General features: G+C 38.9%; 2 protein-coding genes across 2 annotated transcripts in view; both read right to left on the minus strand.

Moving 5' to 3' along the window:
* The window catches only part of Dpy19l2 (dpy-19 like 2), a 78,182-nt gene extending 77,500 nt beyond the window's left edge, over nt 1–682 (minus strand). Inside the window, exon 1 of the mRNA XM_045130084.1 lies at nt 307–682. Within this exon, the coding sequence (XP_044986019.1) occupies nt 307–682 (376 nt within the window). The remainder of the gene's footprint in view (nt 1–306) is intronic.
* Nucleotides 683–11,969: 11,287 nt separating this feature from the next.
* Nucleotides 11,970–24,276, minus strand: part of Tbx20 (T-box transcription factor 20) — a 52,299-nt gene continuing 39,992 nt past the window's right edge. Inside the window, exons 7-8 of the mRNA XM_004652294.3 lie at nt 13,538–13,647; nt 11,970–12,310 (exon numbers count right to left, since the gene is read on the minus strand). Coding sequence (XP_004652351.1) covers nt 11,970–12,310; nt 13,538–13,647 — 451 coding nt within the window. The remainder of the gene's footprint in view (nt 12,311–13,537; nt 13,648–24,276) is intronic.

The following is a 24,276-nucleotide window of genomic DNA, read 5'->3' on the forward strand; positions in this document are numbered from 1 at the left end:
TTACAAACTATGACAACTGGCTGCCCTGATTAAGGGAACATTTTGGTGACTCGCAGGTGACCACCGGAGTCTGAAAATCCTGAACAGTATTTTTAAACCAGAAACTTATAGGGTTTACAATTCTTCTCATAGGATTTTCAGGTACTTGGATCCCATCATTATTGCTTCCAGTAGCCCCAAAGTTCGTTAAAAACAAAACACAAACTTTCTCCACACCTGGAGGCTCTTCGGAACAGCCTGCCTGCGGGGCGGGGAGGAAGGAGGGGGGGGGTCCCTGCCTTGAGTTCGGGGACACACTCTGCTCACCGATGCAGTAGGTGGTCTTGCTGGAGAAGCGCCGCGTCTGCAATACCTGCACCTTTTCGCGAAACTGCTCCAGGAAACTGTTGAGGGATTGGAAGCGGCCGAGGAGGGACCTGGCGATCTCTTCCAGTTGAGAGGAATTCTGCGCGCTCAAGTTTCGGCTCCTCCGTGGGGTGTAACTGCGGACGCCCCGGGGCACGGTCCCGCCTCCTAGGAGCACAGGCTGCGGCGCAGCCCGCTGGTCCTCCGCCTCCCGGGTCCCGGGCTCGGGCTCCCCGACTCCAGCCGCCCTGCACCGCCGCGGGGATCGCGCGCTGCGCGGAGACCGAGGCGCCTCCGCGCCCGCTCCCTTGACCTTACTCCTCGTTTGCCGGACCATCCTCTCATCGTCTGGGTTCAGATAGACGGAACCGGCTCACTCCGGCGAGGCCACCTCGCAGCCTCAACGACCCGGGCCCGCCGCCGTTGCGGGCTGCCCGGTCGTCATGACGACCGCGGAGCTTGGAGGCGGAGCGTGGTCCAGCGTCTGCATCCTCGCGCCGCCCTGGCGCCGCCCGCGTGCGCTGCGCGCTCCGCCTGTTGGAGCAAACTCCGCCCCGGCGCAGCATCCCCTAGACCAGCAGAGGGCCGCAGATCTTCCCATGGGCCGCAGCGCTTAGAAATGCGATCTTTACCTAACACCATCTATTCAGCAAAGTTGTTCAGAGTTTCTTGCGCTGGGACGGCTGGCCTTGGCGTTCAACACCGTCCTCAACCAGGTGCCACCGGAGCCAGTTCAGGCTGGGAGCCGCGCTGTTGGCCTCAGAGTCCCTACGTAGTTTTATGGAGGCCACTGCAGCTGGCACTGGTGAACAGGGGTCATTGTCATGTCCCCTGTCACAGCCCATGTCGCTGAGTCTTACTACTTCACTTCCCATCAACTGCAAGATGGACCGCGTTGAACGCGCTAATCGCCAAAGTCCGGTCTAAACTATGGCTCCTGTGGCCGGTTCGTTTTCTTGATGTAACACTGCTCAGAAGTGCTCATGACTCCCGCCATATCCCTCGAAGCTGGCTCATCCAACGCCTTCAGCCATCCGCATAAAGTTACCTTTTCGCCCTGAATTTCCCACTCTCCTGGACACTCATCTTTCATTCCAGTCATTCCAAATGATGTCCGCGACAGCATACTCCACAACTATTTCTGACTCCAGCCCAAAACCCAACCATTCCGCAGTTCTTTTCAGCCCTTTCTCCCTGCCGATCTGAATTCTATCTTCCAAGCCTCACCCCTTTTCGTTAGCCCACATTAAAGTCTTCTTTCTGACAGTAGTAATCATTGCCTCACTAATTTAATTCAGTAAGTGAAAAATAAATGAATAAAATATATTTATATATATTGTATGTTTAATATATATAAATAAAAATAAATATATATTATATGTATACGATATATATAAGTATATATATATTTAGTGAGTGCTATCACCCCCTTTTTTGTCGTGTGTGTGATGGGGTTTGCATGGTGTTGGGTGTCATTTTGCGGTGGCTCATCTACTTGTTTCTTTGACACTAGTCTCTCGCTGAATTTAGAGCTGCCCTTTCAGCCGGATTGGCTGACCAGTTAAACTGATGGATTCTCCAGTCTCTGCTCTTTGCAGTAATAGGGCTGCAGGTGTGGGTGGCCATGACCAGCTTTTCATGTGAATGCTGGGGACAGAATCCAGAAGACCTCAGAGACCTCTCAAGATCTCATCCTTGTTTGATAAGAACTTTTACTGCCTGAGCCATTTCTCTAATTCCAGTGTTATTACTCATAATTTGTTGTAGGTTTTTTTTTTAATCACTTTTTTCTAAAAAAGTATTTCTACATTCCGGACACTATATTTGATGCTTAAGAGGTTTTATTTCTTATTTTATAGGAAATAGAGAACCAGGAAAAATGGAAATTTACCCAAGTTTCAATACATATTAAATTCTATCTGTGCAATGCTGAGTTTAAAATACTATGAATGGTTGACAAATATATACACACATGCACACATGTATATATATGTATTCATATGTTTATATTTAGAGACAGAGCCTTACTGTATAGCCTAGGTCAGCTTTGAACTCATTATCTTCTTGATTTAACCTACCTAGTCCAGGGATTGCAGGTTTGTGTTATCATGCCCAACTGGCAAAAATTTACCCTTAAATGAATACAGAAAGTTTAAAAAAAAAACTCCACCATTTTATTATATATATTTTTTAATTTTTTTGTTCATTTTTTAATTTATTTATCTGATAGTGACAGACACAGAGAGAAAGACAGGTAGAGGGAGAGAGAGAGAATGGGCACGCCAGGGCTTCCAGCCTCTGCAAACGAACTCCAGACGCATGCGCCCCCTTGTGCATCTGGCTAACGTGGGACCTGGGGAACCGAGCCTGGAACCTGGGTCCTTAGGCTTCACAGGCAAGTGCTCAACCGCTAAGCCATCTCTCCAGCCCCATTTTATTATATTTTAATTATTATATTTATTTATTACTTATTTATATTATATTTAATTATTATATTATATTAATTATATTTTAATTGTGAACTCTACTGTATGAACAAACTGCATGCTGGTCATACTTCCACCCAGGTATAGTCTTATATTCTTTTCTCTGCCACCATTCCACTGAGGCTCTTCCTCAGTGGGCTTATTGGTATTCATGGGGGGATCATAAGTCATCACATAGTCTCTGGGGATGGCAACAATACCTCAGGATACTACACCCACCCACCCATTGGCTCTCACAATCTCTCTGCCATGTTTCCTGAGCCTTGGCAAGTATGTTGTAATTCTACTTTAGAAATACCTTATTTTTTCATGTTTATATTTTATCCATTTATTTGTAATGAGAGTTGATAGATGATAGATAGATAGATAGATAGATAGATAGATAGATAGATAGATAGATACTGGGCACAGCAGAGCCTCAAGCCACTGCAACAAACTTCAGATGCATGTACCACCATGTGCATCTGGTTTATGTGGGTACTCAGGAACTGAACCTGGGTCCTAAGGCTTTGCAGGCAAGTGCCTTAACCACTAAGTCATCTCTCCAGCCCAGAAACATCTTATTGTTAACTGTTAACATAGATATTTTAATACTGTACATTGGTAAAATAAATGGAATATAACTGTAGCAATTACTTCTCATTGCTGGGACAAAACACCCAACAAAAATCAACGTATGGAAGGAAAATTTCCTTTCCACTTACATTCTCAAGAGGCAGTTCCATTGTGGCAGGGAAAAACATGGCAGAGCAGAGGTTGGGCATCGCATCTTGCCACAGCAGCTGGCAGGGAGCAGCAAGCAAGAAAGCTAACTAGCAATGACAAGCTGGCCTAATAAACTTCAAGGTCTGCCTCCATGGGCATATCTTCTCTAGTAAAGTTCCACTTCCTAAGATGACATGAACTGGAGACTGAGTATGAGGCTGACTCACAAACACATGAGGCTTGGGAGGGCATTTCACATTCAAACTATTGCAGCAATGATTGTTTTCCTTTGTAGTCAATTTTCCCTATAGTTCCTATAGGTGCCTGCTGAATCATGTTCTTACCTCTGGTCTATATCCCTTGAAAGTGAAATCTAGTATTTTTCACCATTTAAAAAAATCTTTTAGGGTAAGACTCTATTATGGAAGACACCATATGCTTCAGATGTAGGACACAGAAATCAAGCTGGAACTGAGCTGGAAGCCTTCTCCTTGCTGACTAGCAGCCATAGTGCTAGAAAGTGCCATGAAGACTGCCAGGGGACAAAAGTCACCAACAGTCTTTCCCATCAGTGGACCCTGTTAGCTTTACAACCAACTAGGTAAGATGTACTCACTGATGCAATAGTGGTGTTATGAGGGTAATTAACTGGTCCTCTGATTGGAACTGAGGCTCACTCTGTGGGAGGGAATTTGTACCTGGCACTGAAAACCTAGTCAAAGCCTATGGCTGAGAAGATCATAACACTTGGGATATGGTGGGTGAAGAGCTATTGTTTGGCTCAAGGATTGTTATGCCCATCAAATAGCCCTCTAAATGCTTATGGCAATAGATTGGTGCTGCTCTCGCCTTTGTCCAGTGAAGCTGTTTTTGCAGATGGAGGGATGAATGCTGTGGAGCACCAAAACTCATCAAAGTGCCAAGAATAAAAGCTAAAGGCCACATCTCTATCATGACCTCTGGGGCTCTGGAAACATTGTAGAAGAAGGAGAAGAAAGAATGTCAAGTCCAGGGAATGGGGAGGAGTGCAAGGGAACATTGTCTTCCAGTGGTTATTGTTACAGCACAAGATCTGCACAATATTGGACCCATCAATATTCAATCATGGATAGAGGAAGTGGGGGAAAAACCCCACAAGGGCATTAAAGTAGAATAGGGATTAGTTGGAAATCAGCAATCATTACCTTTTGTTCCCCCTTCTTTTCACCATATAACTAAATGTAATATGATATATTTTTACATTATTTTCATAGAAATAGGGTTGACTCATGATTTAACAAAGATATTTTTCTTCCATAAGTATTTCTAGGCCAGATATACATATCTAAAAGTTGCCTGTGTTTTTCTTTAATCTTGTACTAAAACAATCAGTAACTTTTTTTTAAGGAAAATGTAACTAGACAGTATAACCAGCAGAGGGCAATAATAATCTACAAATCAGAAGCTTAAAAGAGTTTTAAAATTTGTTTTGTGCTTGTTTCTTTCATTTTTTTTTTTAAACAAAATCTTTCTGTGTGGTCCTGACTGGCCTGAAACTGCTTGGGATCTTCCTGTCCCTGCCTCCAAGTTGCTAGGATAACAAGCATGTGTCAATACACCTGGTGAAATTCATTTAAAAAAATACTGTAGTGGTTTGAATATACAATGTCCCCCAAACCTCATGTGCTTGAATACTTAATTCCCAGTTGGTCTCACTGTTTGGAAGGTGGAGCCTTGCTGAGGGAAGTATGTCACTGTGGGCAGGCCTTTTGCTTTTACAGTCTGCCACGATTCACTCTCTCTTCTCTCCCTGCTAATATAATGATGTGATGCTATCTGGCTGATTCTGCCATGCTTTTCCCACCATAAAAAGGACTCTCATGGATATTGAAAGTTGAAAAACACCCTTTCCTTCCATTAGTTTCCGGTAGAGTATTTTACCCTAACAATGAGAATGTTACAAATACACAGTTCTAATTAATAAATCAGCTCCCCAAATATGAAATTTGGGGAAATTTCAAACACAATTTCACTTTACGTTCACAGAATAAAACAAGAGAAAGTAGTCTCTGAACACACAAGTAGGATGGACTAATCATCTTCAAGGTACCCCCTCCACCACAGTAACACTCCTCCTCCAGCAAAATTCTACCCACAAAGGCTCTATCAGCTGGTGACTGAATAGAAAGCTTAAGCACAAACACTTGAATCTATGGGGACATTACTTGTTCTCTTTTCCTTTTCCTTTTCTGTATCCAGCAAGGTGCTCTAGCTCCAGCCTGGAGAGTACCCTCTTATCTCATGTCCGCTAGCTATACTTCTTACTGCCAAACCAGGTAGAATGAATCAGTCCCCCCCACCCCCGCTCTCCCTCTCTCTCCTAGCTGATCAAGTGGACAGTCCAAATTCACCATTGTACATCAAGACCACAAGGGCTTTGCTTTGGACAGCAGAGTCCAGCTCCCACATGGATATGGATTCATTCCCCAGAGACAAACACATAACTTTAAAAAGTTCTCCTTTACCACAATTTGTTGAGATTCTTCGTGGCATCCTTACCAGTGACTATTTATAAATCATTAAGAGAAGATTTCTTGTTATGCAGCCTTTATATTAATGAGGCGGTGTACCTGGGCTCAGAAACATCGAATTTCTGGATTTGCATATGGTGTCCCTGAAGGCTCATGTGGAAAGGCTTTGTCTAAGCAGTAGTCACAGAAAGGTACCCCATGCCTGGCACTGACATCATTATTTGATAACACATGGTCACTAGAAGCAGCACTATTCATCTGTGTAGGCTAGCTCTGTTCACTCTATTTTTTTAAAATATTTTTTGTTTATTTATTTATTTGAGAGAGACAGACACAGACAGAAAGACAGATAGAGGGAGAGAGAGAGAATGGGCGCGCCAGGGCTTCCAGCCACTGCAAACAAACTCCAGACGCGTGCGCCCCCTTGTGCATCTGGCTAACGTGGGACCTGGGGAACCGAGCCTCGAACCAGGGTTCTTAGGCTTCACAAGCAAGCGCTTAACCACTAAGCCATCTCTCCAGCCCTTACTCTATTTTTTTAACTTATATATTTTTATTGAGTTTACTTGTGTTTTCTTCATAGTTCCTAAGATTTGGTTATCCTTCCTCAATTCCCTTTCCTCATTCCTTTGCCCACCCTCATCCCTGCTGAATCTTTTCCAGTTCTACTACTCCCCTCCCCATTGTTTTCATATCATCCGTGATCCACTATATCCTCACCCTAAGTCCCCCACATCCATTAGCCTGTTGCTAATTTGTATACCTAAGTCTAGATCTTTAAGCTAGGGTCCTCACAAGAGAGACAAGATGTGACATTTGCCTTTTTGAGCCTCACCCAACATACTATCTTCCAGTTCAATCCATTTTCCTGTGAAAATCTTCATTTCACTTTTCTTACAAATGAATATAGTTCCTTTGTTTATATGTACCACATAATCTATTCATTTGTTGATGGACATCTAAGCTGGTTCCATTTCCTAGCTATTGTGAATAGACACAATGAACAAGAATATGCATGCACCTGTGTTTTAGGCTATCAGATTCTTTGGATACAATACAAAAAGTGACATAGATGGGTCATATGGTAGTTACATTTTTGGCTTTCTAAAATATTCATTTACTTATTTGTGTGTTTGAAAGAGAGAAAGAAAGAAATAGAGGCAGAAAAAGAGGCAGATACAGAGAAAGAGAGAGAGAGAGAATGGATATGCTAAGTCTCCAACCACTACAAACGAACTCCAGACACATGCCACATTGTGCATTTGGCTTATGTGGGTACTGGGGAATTGAACCTGGGTCCTTAGACTTCCCAGGCAAGTGCCTTAATCGCTAGGCCATCTCTCCAGCCCTTTAGCTTTTTGAGGCAACTCCACACTAATTTTCATACTGTCTATATCACTGTGCACTCCCACCAGCGGTGAATAGTGTTTTCCCCACATCATTGCTATCATTTGTTTTCTTGATGATTTCCATGCTGACTGGTGAGATGGAATCACAAAGCCATTGTTTTAAAATTTTATTTTATATTATAGCAGGTTATATACTACTGACCCCTCACTCCAACTCTAGTTACCCTGGGGGCCCTCCTCACTGGAGTTCTGGTGGTCACTGGGGAGTCATGATGGCCTCAGTAAGTCCCTGTGGGGTAGTGGATACCTATGCCTCAGAGTATTCTTACCCACTCTATGGCTCTTGTAATCACAGAGTAATTTTGATTTGCATTTCCCTAATAGCTAAGGATGTTGAACATCTTTTAAATGTTCATTAACCATTTGTAGTTCTTTTGAGAACTCCTTGTTTACTTCCATAACTTACATCTTGATTAAATTATCTCCTTGATATTTAGTCCTTTGAGTTGTATGTATATTCCAGATATTAATCCTCTGTCTGCCAGTGCCAGGCATGAGAACAACAAGCATTTTGAAGGACTACTGTGTGTAAGGATTAAGACTCTGAATTTCACTAATCCTATTTTGGGTCACCCTGCTTGGAGTAATATCGTTACAGAATATCCCAGTGTTCATGGCTGGAATAAGAAGTAGGAGATTTTAAACTTTATGGAGTTTTTAGGATTAGTTGGTACAAGTCACATGACTCTGGGGGCTCATCAGGTTGTGAAAGGGCCTGAGTGTAGAAAAATGGAAGCAGAAGGCAACACGAGAGCAGTCTTCCCTAGTGGCTCTCAAGTGTGCTGAAAGACAAAGCTACAAAAGCGAGTCCTAATCCAGTAACTGTGTGTACTGTACAGGTGGCCAGTGGTGAGCCTCAGGTTCATCTCATCCTGTTATTTGTTCAGGTGAGGAAACAGGTACTAAAAGCCATCATGTATAAGACAATGCAAAGTGTAAATGTGCATACACATTGAAACTGCAAGGATTAAAAGAAAGAAGCTCATATCCACACGTGTACAGTTGTACAGTTTGGGGTAATATATAATTTTAGGCTGTTTACAAATAACATGTTATGCTTCAAATATTACATAAGGTTGATAATACATTTCTCGCAGAAATAAATATATTGCACTTAAAAGAACTTCATTAGATGTTACTTCATAGTATTAGGCTTATAACTTCTTTTCTCCCCATAAAACGTTTTCCCATGCCCTTCCCCCACCCCAACACACTGCATTACAGTGACTGTTCTCACACAGTTTCTTAAGCAAATAAAGACACAGCAAACGATGAAACCGTGACAGAGTCTACTAAAGATGCTATATCCAACTTATCCTTTAGCAAATAAAAGAACCTTTTTAGAATTCTGAAAATTAAGAGTAAATACAATATGTCAATGTACCAGAAGTAAAATACATCAAATTGTATCTTTCGTCCAGATGTATTATTCCACAAAAAAGTGTTTTTTTTTTCTTATTAACAGTATACTTTCTGTAAAGGAGGAATACATTGAAATTACTTGAGGAAGGGACAGAAACAAAGACTAGAAAATATTTATGGATTATTTGCCCACCAGATATTTATAAATTAGCCTTTCTATATGTAAGCCTGCTAAAGAAAGATAAATATTGAGATATTTTACATCCAGACTAAGTAGTCAAGAAAGGGTTTTATGTTTCCTTAAAATTTTAAAAGTTTGTCACCTTCCCATTGCTTGCTTACAAAAACAGTCCTTTCATTCTAAAATAATATAAAAATTTCTATAAAACCTATCCTTTTCTTGGCACAGCTCTCTAGAGGCTCAAGCTGAAAAATCTTATGTTTTGTGTAATGCTTTATCTAGACTTAGGACATAGTATTGTTTTGTCTGTAAGAATTATTAATTCTCTTCCCATTTACTAGGGAAATAGTTTTTCTCAGGCAATAGAATACTAAATAAGAAAATTAGTTTTCTTATGTTAATCTAAACATTACATAACTAGCTGAATTTTGCAAGCTTTAACTAGCAAGTCCTGTCTGTGTATATGATGGAGTGGAAAGTCATTTTTCCTACTTTATTTGTAGGTGATTTTTCTCAACATAATGTACCTTTGTATAAACAAGACATCTTGAAAAAGTAATGTAAAATATAAAATACAGAAATGGTAAAAATATACTAATATCTCCCTGAAAAGTTCATAAGTAGTGTAAAATTCCACTCCTAAGAACATTCCTTGGGCTCATAATTGCTTTACAAATGCACAACTGAACTTTATTTGAAAAAAAAAAAAACTGCCTGTGGATGCTACAGCGTATCATGCAAGAAGGTATAAATTAACTTGCAGTGCCAGACATAGAACTTTGAAGTGCTTTTGTTAAAACAGCCCATGCTTCTCTGTAAGTAAACTTTTAGATTCAGTGGAAAATGGCAAGTGCAAACTCCAAAACCAGCACCATACACTCAGGCTGTACCATGATGCCTTGTTTCATAGGCTAGATATGCCCAAGAAAGGCATCACATATGGAAAACCTAACATTAAAAGCAACTAAATAAAATTCTGTAGAGTCTGATGTAATGAATATATTGCATTTGTGCCCAAATACACTTGTACTGTAGCAATATTTCCTATCTTGTCTAAAAGATTTAATACTTTTGAAGTAAGAATAGAGAAGAATAAAAATTACATATGAAAAATTAAAATAGAGTTCAAGGGAAATTTGTTCAGGAAACAGGCTATTTCCTGTTTCTGGAACACACTGTATTCAAGTTGAAAGACTAACAATTTTATTAAATCTCTATTGTTAGGTAAATCTACTTTTGCAAAATATCAAATATGTTACCCTGAATGTAAATACTAAGACACATGTTACTCAAAAATAACACATAGGTTACCTAGAACTAAAATATAATTAATATTGTATACATTATGGGAAGGTTGAAGAAGATAACAAGAGTTTAATGTAAAGCAGAGAAATCTTAAATTTTGTTATAATAATGGTCAATGTCTCAACCATGGAGTGATTGATTTTTAACAAACAATTTCATGTTAGGAATTGAGGAAATGGTAAATGTGGTGGTTTTAATGTAAAACATCTTCAATGGCTTTATGTGCTTGAATTTTTGGGAAGGTGGCAGAACCTCTAGGAGCTGGAGGAAGTTTGTCACTGTGTGTGGGCTTTGAGGCATTGTTGTCTAGCCCAGTTGGTTCGCTCTACTCCCTCCATGCTGATGGGAAGATGTGACACAGGCTTCTTGTTCCTGCCATGCTTTCTCCCCTATGATAGACACTTCCCCTCTGTAACTATAAGCTGAAATAAACTCTTCTCTTCTGTAAGCTTCTTCTGGTTAGGTCTTGTGTCTTAGTAAAGAGAAAGTAGCTGATACAGTAAGATGGTAAGGAGAATAATAAATCAGATACATGGCATATTACTCCTCATGGGTATATATTAAATCATGATTACTGGTGCATGTAGAATGGTCACTCTCAAATCCCTGACTGCCAGTGGCAGAAGCAATAAAACTGATTTATAAAAAATGAGAATATGGCCCACTATATTTTCATATCCATAAGTTTTCCCATAACTGAAGGGAAAATGAAGGGGCTTTGGCCCCCATGGCGGAGAAGCTCCCTTTAGAAGAGACCAGCTATCTCTTTTACCGCATCTGTATGCAAGAAAGCCTCACACATTACCATGGATAGGCTCTGGCATGTTCTTCAGTGAACGTCAGTAACATTTTTAGAATGCAGCCCAGGAAAATCAAATCTCACTTTTTAATAATAAAAGAGATAGCTTCTTGCTTAAAAATTAGTATATAGAAGGTTTCTCCTATATAACTTGAAAGTACTTACAAGAAAGAGAATTGTTAGAAAAGAAAGAAAAAAAAAAAGACTGAAGGTAGAGCTTACTGAGTACTGGCCTTTCAATATTGCAAGGATTCAGCAAAAGCAATATCACATATTCATCCACACAATAGGATGCATTATATCAGCTCCTTCCCCCAGAAAACTGACATAAAGGAAACTAAACATGCATAAACTACTCCACTACAAATAGTTTGCTATTGGCTCCCATTTTCTACAGCAACAAATTGACTCGAGTTCATCAGCTTGTCAATATGCTATATAGTATTGCCTCTTTGAGATGCTTTTAACCTGTGGAAAGCAGAAAGAAAACCTATACACATTGATTTTCTACATTACTGCATTAACAGAATTTTTAACCACCGGGAATAATGCACATTAGTTATTTTTTTTCTTTCCTTATATCGTTAAGCTTTCTGGGTAAACTTATATCGAATTAGTTATAAGACTTTTGCTGGCTAATTATTTTACACTGATTCTCTCCAGAACACAACTATAGATGAATCCTGGTCCACACTGCATTCCCTTAAAGTATGTTTTATTGCGAGTCCAGCTCTCCTCTTTAATAGGTCTCATGTTTCCAGAAGAGCTCCTGCTCCAATAGCTTTCATCCCACTCACCCAAACTTTTCTTATATTTTCCATACCCATCTGCACATTCTGGATCTAGTTTCACCCACTATCAGAAGAGTCATACAAACGGCGTCATCACGGCGGATGAGTGGCGCAGTCCTTGAATGGCAGCGTAGGGCCCCTGCTGAAAGTAGTGATGGTACCGCGGCATGTGGAAGGAAGGGAATGTTGGGCCACTCCCTTGCATGGAGCTGGCAATGGCTGATGTGGTCAGAGGCATCCCCAGTCGGCTATATGGTGGCAGAGAACCCTGTATAGGATGAGGAATGGGTGTTGCTATGGATCCTGTGCTGGTACCAAGAGCAGTCAGGGACTGTGGATGCTGAAATCCAGGAAAGCTAGAAGAAGATGATACCCAGGAACTGAGTGACAAATTGTCAGATGTTGTAAAAGCTGACCCTGTAAGAAAAATATATATACATATACTAGTTAGATTTGAAATACTATTTCAATGAATGGATCGAGAACTTATTTACCTGTAGAGATCTGTGTGGTGGTTTGAATATAACATGTCACCCATAGCCTCATGTGTTTGAATACTTAATCCCCAGCTAGTGGCTTTGTTGTCTGAATATTCTTTTTTAAAAAATATGTTTTTTTATTTATTTGAGAAAGAGAAAGTATGAGTATGCCAGGGCCTCTTGCCATTGGAAATGAATTTCTGGTGCATCTTAATTACATGGGTACTGGGGAACGGAATCCATGACGGCAGGCTGAGCAAGTAAGCACCTTTAACCACTGAGCCATCTCTCCAGACTGGCTTGTTTGTCTTATTAAGTGGCCAAACAGTTAACAACATGACACCTTCAGCAAATGACCTTAAAATGAGTTCCAAATACCTGATATTATTTGAACCTCTGCAGCACCTTCCTGGAAAAGGATGGTGTGTAAATCTCAACAAAGCCATCTGTTTCCGAAGCCATTGCTGAGAACCTATACATCTTTTTAATTCACACCATCTGGAAGTTTGAACCAACAGTGAATTTTCCAAGGAGTGGCTTTCTCAAATGAGCGATAAGGAATGTATTGAGTTTTCACTGGTGACGTTATTTTTGATTACAAACATAAAAAGGACAGTTTCTCTCCTCCTCTGGACGTCTCAGGTCCCAGAGTGGAGTATCTCTAGACTTCCTTCTTGAGTGTGTGGGGCTCCTCTCTGAGACTTCTTGACAGAAAGACTTTGCTCAGTTCGGGCCCCAACAAGTACAGTCACTGACAACCCTTCATGGGGACAATATCTTTCTAAATACGTTATCCATTTCAGTCTTTAGTCCTAAGAAAGGTGGGACAGATATCTTCCCTCATATTCACATAACAAATTTGAGATTCAGAAAGAATAAGAAGTTACTACCAGAAGCTCATGAGCTCTTTGCCAATAAGGTGCAGACAATAGCTCCTGACCCTAACTAAAAGGCGGTGTGTTCTGTAACTAGCAAGCCACACCTCTGACATAGTAATCACTCACTCCGGCAAAATAATGACGCCTGTGAGGATCAGCCCCGGGGAGTACCTTTCCTGGAAAGGCCTGAAGGCTTCTCTTGCACGTGTACCCATCCACTGCTTGCCTTCATTCTCCTTCAAATGCTCCGGATCCCAGTAGTCCCATAGCACCAGAAGCTGCCTCACCTCGAGTTTGGGCTGTCTGGCTCTCATCCCCTAGGACATCCTCTTCTCCGTAGGTGCGGATGGGTGAGCGGGCATAGGAATGTTTCTGGATCAGACTTTCCACACTTTCCCTGCATAGCAGACACAACATGAGTTCACTTTCAAGCTAAGTGCTCAGAGATATGGAGCAGAATTTAAAGGTAACTCAATGCTCAATCTGTCTTCTTCAGCCCAAAGGAAATCCTTTCAGGGAAAGACAACTTTTAAAACATGTGAGTTTATTCTACAAGGACTCCCAGGACATGACACACACAAATGCAAGGAAACACAATACAAACGAATGAAGGTCAAAGAAAAGGACATGAAGCTGTGATACACAGCCATTGGAATATGGGGTTTGGTTACGTGAAAACGGATAAATGAATGAATGAATGTATTTACTATAGGGCTGTAATGAATAATTGAACTTCAGCAGGTAATAATTCAAAACAAATTTGAACTGCGTCAAATTACACTGATGCAACATCCAATGTAATGATGGCAAAAAGTTCACTAACCGAACATGCAGAGAGCGCACAACAGCATGGATAGTTCAATAATGGACATGTATGCTTTTCATATAAATTTTTGAGTTTATTAGCTATTCATTATTTATGTTATATTTCCGTACTTTCTTCTTTTAATATTGATTGAATGTATAGTGATATCATTCCTCTCATTTATGATAATGGTAATTTGTATTTGCTTCTCTTTTTCCTTAATTATAGAAGAATGTCAATTTTATTAATCACTGCATTGGGTTCCAATCATTTTCTCTCTTTACTTTCCTGCTTTATATTTCATTGATTTCTACTCTAATAACTCATTTGTTTTCTTCTACTTTGAATCTGATTGGCTCTTGTTTCCATAGTGTCATGACATAAAAGATGGGGTTCTTAACTCAGATATTTCTTCATTTCTAAAGGAAAGCCATAGCAACATAAATTTCTCCTAAGTAATGTTTTAGCATCTTCCCATAAGTTCAAAATAATTTCTAGGGGCTGGGACGATGGTTCAGTGGTTAAAGGTGTTTGCCTACAAAATCTTCCAGCCTGGGTTCAATTCCCAAGCCATCCATGTAAGCTGATGCAAAAAGTGGTGCTGGTGTAAACACACACACACACACACACACACACACACACACACACACACAAAAAAAAAAAAAAAAAAACGCATGCAAATATTTTATCATTGCCTTCTTGGTATGTATTCTGTTCCATGGGTCGTTTACATATGCTATTTAACTTCCAAATATTAGGGACTTTCCACATAATCTTTATGTTATTGGTTTCTAATACAATTCCCTTGTGGTCAGAGGAATGTTTTCCAAGACTTGCATATTATCAAATTCGAGACTTGTCTTGGGTATAAAGTATGGTCTATCATGGTAAAAGCCCTTCGTGTCTTTACAAAGAAGGCATACGTTCTGCTAGTATTGAACTTGCTCAAGCTGTTTAACAAAGTTTTTCGAGTGTTCTTACTCTTTTCATTTTCTGCCTTCCTCCTCTATCAATTATTGAGGGGGGGATATTGAACCTTCAAACGCTGTATATTTGTCCCTTCTTGCTAGACATGGAGTTCAGAGAGGTACGTAAGTATGTAGGATTCTATGTCCTCCCAGTGATGTCCTCTGTGAGTACAAAATGATCTACTTTATCCCAGTCCATATTTCACTGATGTTAATATAGCTAAGCTAATCTAGGAATATTTATTTATGCATTCTGTCATGTACTTTTGGGACAAAGACTCATGTATTACAGGCTGCCTCAAGCTCACTATGTAGTTGAGGTTGACCTTGAATTCATAGTCCTATTGCCTCTACCTCCCAGGTACTGGTATTGCAGTAACTGCTGTAATTGTACCACAATGCATAGACATTCTTTTTTCTTTTTTTATTGCTTAGTATTAACTTGTCATTTTTTATTATTTTATTTTCAACTTTTATATAAAGTGTGTTCATTATAGGCAGCAATCAAACAAAAAGCCTCTGCTTTTTAGTTAAGTGATTTAGTATATTTATATCTAATGTTATTGAAACTGTTAGCATAGAACTTAGTGCCTTAGTATTTGCTTCCTCTTCCTCTCATCTGTTTGTTGTAAGCTTTCTCTCTCTCTCTCTCTTTTTTTTTTTACCTTCTTTATAATTAAATTTTTATGATTCGAATTCATCTCCTTTTCTGGTTCAGTAATGTAGCTTTCTTCTATTGTTTTACCTGATGCCTTTACATTTATAATAATTAACTTTATTTTGTCCCAGTCCACTTTTAAATATAGTATATGAATCTTATTTATTGCCAGAATTGCCAAAAAAAAAAAAAAAAAACCTTAAAAAAATCAAAAGATGGTGGTTGGGAAGATAGCTCAGTAGGTAAAATGTCTGCCATGGAAGCATGAGAACCTGAGTTCGATTCCTAGAAGCCAGATCAAAACGCTGGGGTTGGTAGCCCATGTTCGTAAATCCCATCAACAGAGAGGTGGGGATAGGAGGATTCTTGGAACTCACTAGCCAGCCAGTCTAACCTACTTAGTGAGCTCCAGGCTAATGAGACACAACCTCATAAAAGTTTCCTGCATATGATACCTGAGGTTTTCCTCTAGCCTCCACATGCATGCACACACATGTGACCCACCACACACCTTGAGCAACACACATACATACACATGTGCACATATAATTTTAAAACCGATTATATAGTAATTTCTCCTATCTTTTAAAAATGTTTCATTTATTTATTTTAGGGAAAGAGAAGCAGGTAGAAAGAGGACAAGTGTGCCAGGGCCTCTAGCCACTGCAAATGAACTCCAGATGTATGCATCAACTTCTGCATCTGGCTTTACGTGGGTGCTGGGAAATCAAACCTTGGTCCGTGGGCTTCTCATGCAAGCACATTAATTGCTAAACTTCCCCTCCAGCCTCTCTGTTCTATGTTTATGGCAATCTTTTAAAACATTTTAAGATTCACAAACCCCATTCTACATAATTATATTTGCTTAAACAGAATTTTGACCTATCGTACAGTTATATTGCCTGCTGTGTATTTCCTTGTGTAAATGCGGAATGACCTCTGGTATGACCCTCCACCCAAAGGACTTCCTGCCAGTACTCAATTTGCTAGTGTGAATTCTTCAGTTCTGTATGCCAAGAAAAAAAAAGTTTATTTTATGGTTTTTAAAAATAATTTTACTGGGTATATAACTCTTAAGTTGTGAGGCATTTTCTTTTAGTTCTTTTAAAGATAGTATCTCCTCATTATTTTGGTTCTAGTAAGAAGTCTGCTATGGTATTTTGTTCCTCTTAAGTAATGTGTCTTTAATCCAATCAATGCTTTCAGTACTTTCATTATTGATTTTCAGCAATTTGATTATAATATGACTTATATTATTTCTTCATGTTTCTTGATTTGGTGTTTGTTTGTCCCCTATGGGTTGTGTGCTTATAACTGACATTAAATCTGGAAATATTCTAGACATTATTTCTTCAAATGTATTTCTTTTCCAATCTCTAATGACCTTTATAAATACATAGCCTCTTGAAGTCATCTCACATCTCATTAAAGCTCTTTTCATTTTCTTAACTGTCTCTTTGCTCTCTTTCACTTTATATGCTTCCATTAATATATCTTGACAAATCACTTCATCTGCAATGTTTTATCTACCACCAATCCCACCTAGTGTATATATATTTCACTTTATAAATTGAAGCTTTCATTTTACATGTTTTGATAGGGAACTTTTACACATCTATCATGTCTCTAACTTTCTAAGTATATGAAATATAGTCATATTTACTGTTGGAATATCTTTGCTGACCTCAGTATCTATGTCAATTATGGATTAATTTATTTATCTTCTTTTTTTAAAAAAAATTTTATTTATTTATTTGAGAGCAACAGACACAGAGAGAAAGACAGATAGAGGGAGAGAGAGAGAATGGGCGCGCCAGGGCTTCCAGCCTCTGCAAACGAACTCCAGACGCGTGCGCCCCTTTGTGCATCTGGCTAACATGGGACCTGGGGAACCGAGCCTCGAACTGGGGTCCTTAGGCTCCACAGGCAAGCGCTTAACCACTAAGCCATCTCTCCAGCCCTATTTATCTTCTTATGTAGAGCATGTCCCCTGCTAGTTTTGCATTTCTGTTAATTTTCTTTCATTTATTCTCCCTTGCCCACTTTTGTTTCTGTGTGGGGGTTAAATCCAGTGTGGATGCCAGGCATTGTGAATTGATCTTTTCAGACATTACATAATGGTTTTATTCCTACAAATGTTCTGAAGGTTTGTTCTGGAATTTGGTTAAGTTACTTGGAAATAGGTTGAGCTGTTTTCCTCAAGATATTAGGAAAACTGTAGCACTGTTCAGTATAGGTCCATTTATTTTTTCTCACTGGTGAATCAAAATCCTCTAAGGACTCTGCCAAACACTATAATTCAAGTTTCCAGCGTAACTCATTAGAACATGTGCTATTCCCATCCCCATATGAATACTATCACTGCATACTTGTGCAGTCCTTTTAGATGCATCTTACTCCAGCTTCTGGAATCATTTTATTTTCATTTTTTTTTTTCACATATCTGAGCTAACCAAGTCTCAGAAGAACACTCAAGAGAGCTATTTTGGAGATCTTTGCACTTCTATTCTTAAGTTCTCCTCTCCTGCAGTTGCTCTCTGAATTCACACTGCTTAGAGGTCCTCAGCTCTGACTTCTCAAGAAATCTTCCAAGTTCCGCTTGCACCCTCCCTTCCTGTGCCATGGTCTAGACACTCTCTACGGCAACAAACTGAATGGGGGATGCCACCTGCCTTGTGGCCTTTGTTTCCATTCCTCAAGGATTCTTGTTTTTTGTTGTCTAACATCTAGTGTCAGTTAAACATCCCACCTAGGAGGGCTCTCAGTGGAACAGGAGCAGTAAAGAGGGGGTATTGAGGTTAACACAAGGGGGAATGGGACCAACATGTGATTTGTTTATACAGCGAAATGCATAATTAATTAAATATATTTATATAAAATAAAATAACTCTACCAAAAATGAAATGAAAAAATGTAGAATAAAATTTCACTCCTCTCTAAAAAAAAAATCATTTTGTATACCTTTTTCTGTTTCTGATCTTTGTTGTTATACGTTTTTCTGAAGCACTGCTCTTCTTAGAGATCTTCTAAAATTTCCAAAGCCTAGCAATATCCCTAGTCCAGTTAAATCATTGTTTCTAGGTGAAACATAGGCTTTAGTAATTGTTAGGACTTGCCAGGTAATTCCAGTAGGCAGGCAAGATTAGGAACGGAGAGAAGGTATGTGTGTGGTGGGTATCTTTCACCCAAGCAGGCCTCTGGAATTTTGTAATTTGGGATGCATATATTCATTTAAAATTAATCATAATACTTAAAAATATTGTGAGACTCTGATACCCTATCAATGAACAAAAGAAAAATAACTAATGCCAACATTAGTAGTTTGGGAACACCTTTAGGAATCTATTAGAAGTTAAGAAAAATAATAATTATCACTTTTTTTTTGAGGTAGGGTCTCATTCTGGCTCAGGCTGACCTGGAATTCACTCTGTAGTCTTAGGGGGGCCTTGAACTCTCAGTGATCCTCCTATCTCTGCCTCCCAAGTGCTGGGATTAAAGGCGTGCACCACCACACCCAGCTTTTTCACATTGGTTTTTAATATCAACCTGGGAGTCAGTGTAATATATTGGAAATATCACAAACTTTATCACTCATTGGCTAGATGAATGATTTGATGATATGATGGACCACCTACAATCATATTTAGTCCTGGCTTGGGCACTTAGCCTGTCTTATTCATAAATTGAGAAGCAAGATATTCACGTCACGGGTCCGTTCATGTATTTTTAAAAAATATATACATATATACATATATATATATTGGGCTGGAGAGATGGCTTAGCAGTTAAGCACTTGCCTGTGAAGCCTAAGGACCCTGGTTCGAGGCTCAGTTCCCCAGGTCCCACGTTAGCCAGATGCACAAAGGGGCACACGCGTCTGGAGTTCGTTTGCAGAGGCTGGAAGCCCTGGCGCGCCCATTCTCTCTCTCTCCCTCTATCTGTCTTTCTCTCTGTGTCTGTTGCTCTCAAATATATATATATATATATATATATATATATATATATATATATTCACAAGTATACATATATGTATATATGTTGAGTTGCATCTATGAGCAATGCATTCTTCTAGAAATTGTGAAGATGCCAATAAAAAAAACATATAAAAATCTCTGTAAGGCAGAGAAGAGAGCAGAAAAAAGAGAGGGAGGCAGGGAGACAGAGAGGAAAGGGAATATAAATGTGGTATATATGCACAATGGAATTTTATTCAGCCATAAGGAAAAGTGAAATCCTGTTATTTGCATCAACATTGATGGAACTGGAAGACATGAAGTGTCAGCTATAGAAAGGCAAGTTCACACATTCTCTCTCACATAAGGCAAACAGAAAAAGAAGTGTATTTGAATGTAGAATAGTGATTACCAGAATTTGGAAAATGGAGGCATAGGATGGCAACTAAGGGGAAGCTAGATTTCATCAGTGTGTATGGTATATATGTATTGAAACATAACATTGAATTAAATTAATACATTACAATTAATACATACTAATCAAAAAAGTAAACAGAAAGAATAGTTTTAGTTATTATATGGCCACAGTCTGGTAATATTGAAACTAGCAGCCTTAATAGCTAATATCATTTACTCAAGGGCTTAGTCCATGATATTGGGAAAGGATTGTCATTTAGGGCACCCTGGGCCATTAACTCAGGTGATCTAAACAACCCAGGATAAATTGACAATTCTAAGATATGATGTCCTCTAGGTCTCGGCAATGTTGTTAATATTGAAAATAAAATTCACACATAGGGAAGAATTTTTCTAGCTATCCTAGAAAATATTTCCCTTTTGAAGAGTGATAAGGGAATAACTGTCAACATCCCAGATTATAGGTGATATATTTCTAAGTATATTAGTCTTCCCATAATTTTTATGTAAAATGCTGAATGCAAGCATTTCAATTCAAAATGAGTGTAGTATTTGCCTCAGCAAAACTGTCTTGCTATAAGATCATTTTAACATCTTTCACATACACACAAAATGAAACTCATTTCCAAATAACATGATGAATCACTGCCTTCTGAAACATTTTGCCTTTCTATAAAAAGTACATTATATTCATTTTGTCCTTGCTAGATCACTGGTATCATTACTTATGCTAGTCCCTAGGAGTGGAAAAAAAAAGGATTTTATCAAAGTAATTTACTTGTGTCAGGCTTGGAAATGAATGGAAAGCAATGGGAGTCCTTGTATAAAAGATGGCATAATTGCATTACTGCCTTTTAAGTGATTGAACACAGTGGTGCATATCAGAGCCATCTCCTCAAAGATGATACAAAGTGTAGTCAGTCCATGCTGTTTAGTTTATATCTTATCCCTGTGTACGGCAGAATGAAAAGTGCAAAGACTTTGTTTAGCAGAAAAGCAATGATTTCTAAAATATTATTCCATGAAAAAATCAGAATGACTCAGTGGATTGAGTGATTCATGTACTAAAAGTTATGACATTATCTTGTAATGCTCAGTCTAGTGTATCTAGACTAGTGCAAGAGACTGTAGTTTTAGTAAATTTGCCTTTGGTTTTAAGAAGTAAATAAAATGTATGCTATTGTGGATGTTAGGTTTCCTAGCATCTAATTCTGAATTAGTTTTCTAAGCAAAAAGAGTGCATCATTGCTTGAGATGATCTTCAAAAGATCTCTTCTGATGGCTATTTAACTACCAATTCCAGGAATAATATACCCTAGAGGCACAGGCCATTGCCAGAGAAGATAGGCAAAATAGAGGTTAAAAACAGTGGCATTGTTGTTTTTGCCAGAATGTTCAGAATCATTTAAAGTCATTTGGACAATGTGTTCAGACTCTAAAGATGTAACGCCAGCCAGCACATTAAGCTGTTCAGTAGTGGAGCTGGCTGCCCTTCCTCAATCTTTGAAACCAAAGTGCAGATTTCTCAAGGATCAAAGAGCAGAACCTTCTGTTTTCCCTCACATCCTTCTTTGCACCACCACCATTCCACACATATTCCTCTTTTCTGCACTTACTAGCTTGAGGGCACGTGTATGCCCCAGATAAGAAATAGAGTAACACCTTCTTGTTTAGACAGTGTATCCCAACTTTAACGTGTATCAGAGTCACCCAGAAGGTGCCTCACAGCACAGATCACCCAGCCCTGCCTCAGAGGTTCAGAGTCAGTAGGTGTGAAGTGTGCAAGGTGTTCCAGGCACAGCCGATGCCACTGGTCTGGAGACTTCACTTGTGGAACCATTGTCCCTGGAAGCTGCAAAACCTCTCTTGCTATTGCTGTTTAATTGAATCCCAACTCTTCCTCTTGTGAACTGTGAACTGGAGGACAAATTACTTCACAAGTCTATGTCTCTCTTTCTTCTGCAAAATAAGGACCTTGGTATGATTTCACTCTTCGTGTTGTTATTTAGATTAAGTTAACTAATACACAGCTTAATTGGTTCCTGGCACACAGGTGCCCAAAAATCATTTAGAGATTAAAAAATTAAATTTTATTTCTTTTTAAGGGGTATTTAAGATTATGTTTTCTAAAGCTGACTACAGCCCTGCAACTCAGGGATTAGAGTACTGGTCTTGTAAAACCTGATTACATGATCATACATTTTTAGATGAAATTATAGCTCCTAGTTCTTACAACTTTCCATGCCTCAGTTAAATCTTCTTTCATGTAACATACAGGTCAGAAATAAAATTAAATGTTATTTCAATTTAAATCCTACCTTTCTCTTCTAAATATGAGCCTGGCAAAAACTGTATTCAGAGGGAAAATGTCAAATATTTAAAAACCTATCTAATTTATAGGAAACAAATATTTAAAGTTGTTCTTGCTCATTAATCTGTTTCAGACTTAGTTTATGACTCACTAGTTCTTTGTAAATAACTCCTTGTCACAATATTTTATAAAGATTTATGTAGATATGTTATTATTCCAAATGCCAATATTTGTAGCTTCAACAAATTCTTTAATAAATGAAACTTTTAGATAATATAATTTGAGATGGACTATAAACCATTAATTTTAATTTAAGAACTGAAATATCTTATATAATCTATTCTGGAAAAGCAACTGAACCCCAATCATTTTTTCTAAAGAATGCTTTTAGATATTTTAATTTGTTTAGTTAAATCCTATTGATTTTTATTTTCAATAGCAATATACATTTCTAGCTTCATAGTATCATTAGCAACCTAGGGAAACTGAACCACTGAAAAATACAAAAATTAGCATGCTCAGTGTCCCATGTCTCATACCTGTGAGAACCAGAGGAAAAGTTTCATGCACAGTGTGGATGACCCAGCCTATAAATTAATATTAGTAATGTGAGGCTTGGAAGAGATGACCAATGCAGATAGAAAGAAAAACAAGAGCATAGCAGGGCAGTTCGCAGCCGGGAGCACCTGCCCTTCACTCATCTGTTTGACACTTCTATTTCTTTTAGAAGCTGAGGACAAATAAGTGGTCTTTCAAATGCAGAAACACCTCTTGCTAGTTAAAGGAATTTGTGGCGACCCCTTATGTAAGTTTAAAACCAATTTTATAGGTTGAAAAAATAAATCAGTTCTGTTCAAGACCATCCCTTCTTATTTGTTTTGCTTTAATAGATTATTTTGACTTTACTAAGTCAAGATGTGTGTGTGTGTGTGTGTGTGTACATATACAGTGGTTTGATTTAGGTATCCCCCATGATCTTAGATATTCTGAACTCTAGGCTCCCAGCTAGCGGGGATTTGGTAATTAAAGCCTCTTGGAGTCAGTATATTTTGGGGGGTGGGCTTATGAGAGTTATAGCCAGTTTCCCCATGCCAGTGTTTGGCACACTCTCCTGTTGCTGTTGTCCACCTGATGTTGGCAAGGAGGTAATGTCCACCCTCTGCACATGCCATCATTTTCTCCTGCCATCATGAAATTTCCCCTCGAGTGTATAAGCCAAAAATAAACCTTCTTTCCCATAGGCTGCTCTTGGTCAGGCATTTTCTGTCAGCAATGTGAACCTGACTGCAAATATGTATATATATATATATATATATATATACACACACACACACACACACACACACACACACACACACACACACACATATATGTATATGTATTTGTGTGTGTCTTTGTGTGTGTGTATATATGTGTGTGTACATATATATAATTTAAATTTGAATTTAAAAAATCAGCAGGGAAGATGGCTAAGTGGATAATGTGCCTGATTTAGCACTCCAAAACTTTTGTAAAGCTGAGTGCAGTGGCGAGAGCATCTGTAATCTCGGTACTCCCATCTTAAGGTGGGATGTGAAGATGTGAAGTCAGAAGCTGGCTAGTGTGGGGAATGCAAACAGTGGATGAGACATGCCACCTCAAACAAGATGGAAGGGAAGGAGGACAGCCAAGTTCATCCTCTAACCTCCACCTGTGTGGTTTGCACACACACCATGGCACACACAAGCCCATATTCCCATGCCCAAACATACACATTAACATCAAAAAATAAAAATCAAGTAAATAAAATATTCTACAAAAAATGGTATACCTGGGTTCCTTATAATACCTGGACATTTGTTTATTCTATAAAAAATAAGGTTCTAGTAGGGAACTCCTTGTATGGTTTAGATTATCTCAAAGGAATACTGTGGC

This window comes from Jaculus jaculus, chromosome 11, assembly GCF_020740685.1.
Source record: "Jaculus jaculus isolate mJacJac1 chromosome 11, mJacJac1.mat.Y.cur, whole genome shotgun sequence".
Taxonomy (NCBI): Eukaryota; Metazoa; Chordata; class Mammalia; order Rodentia; family Dipodidae; genus Jaculus; species Jaculus jaculus.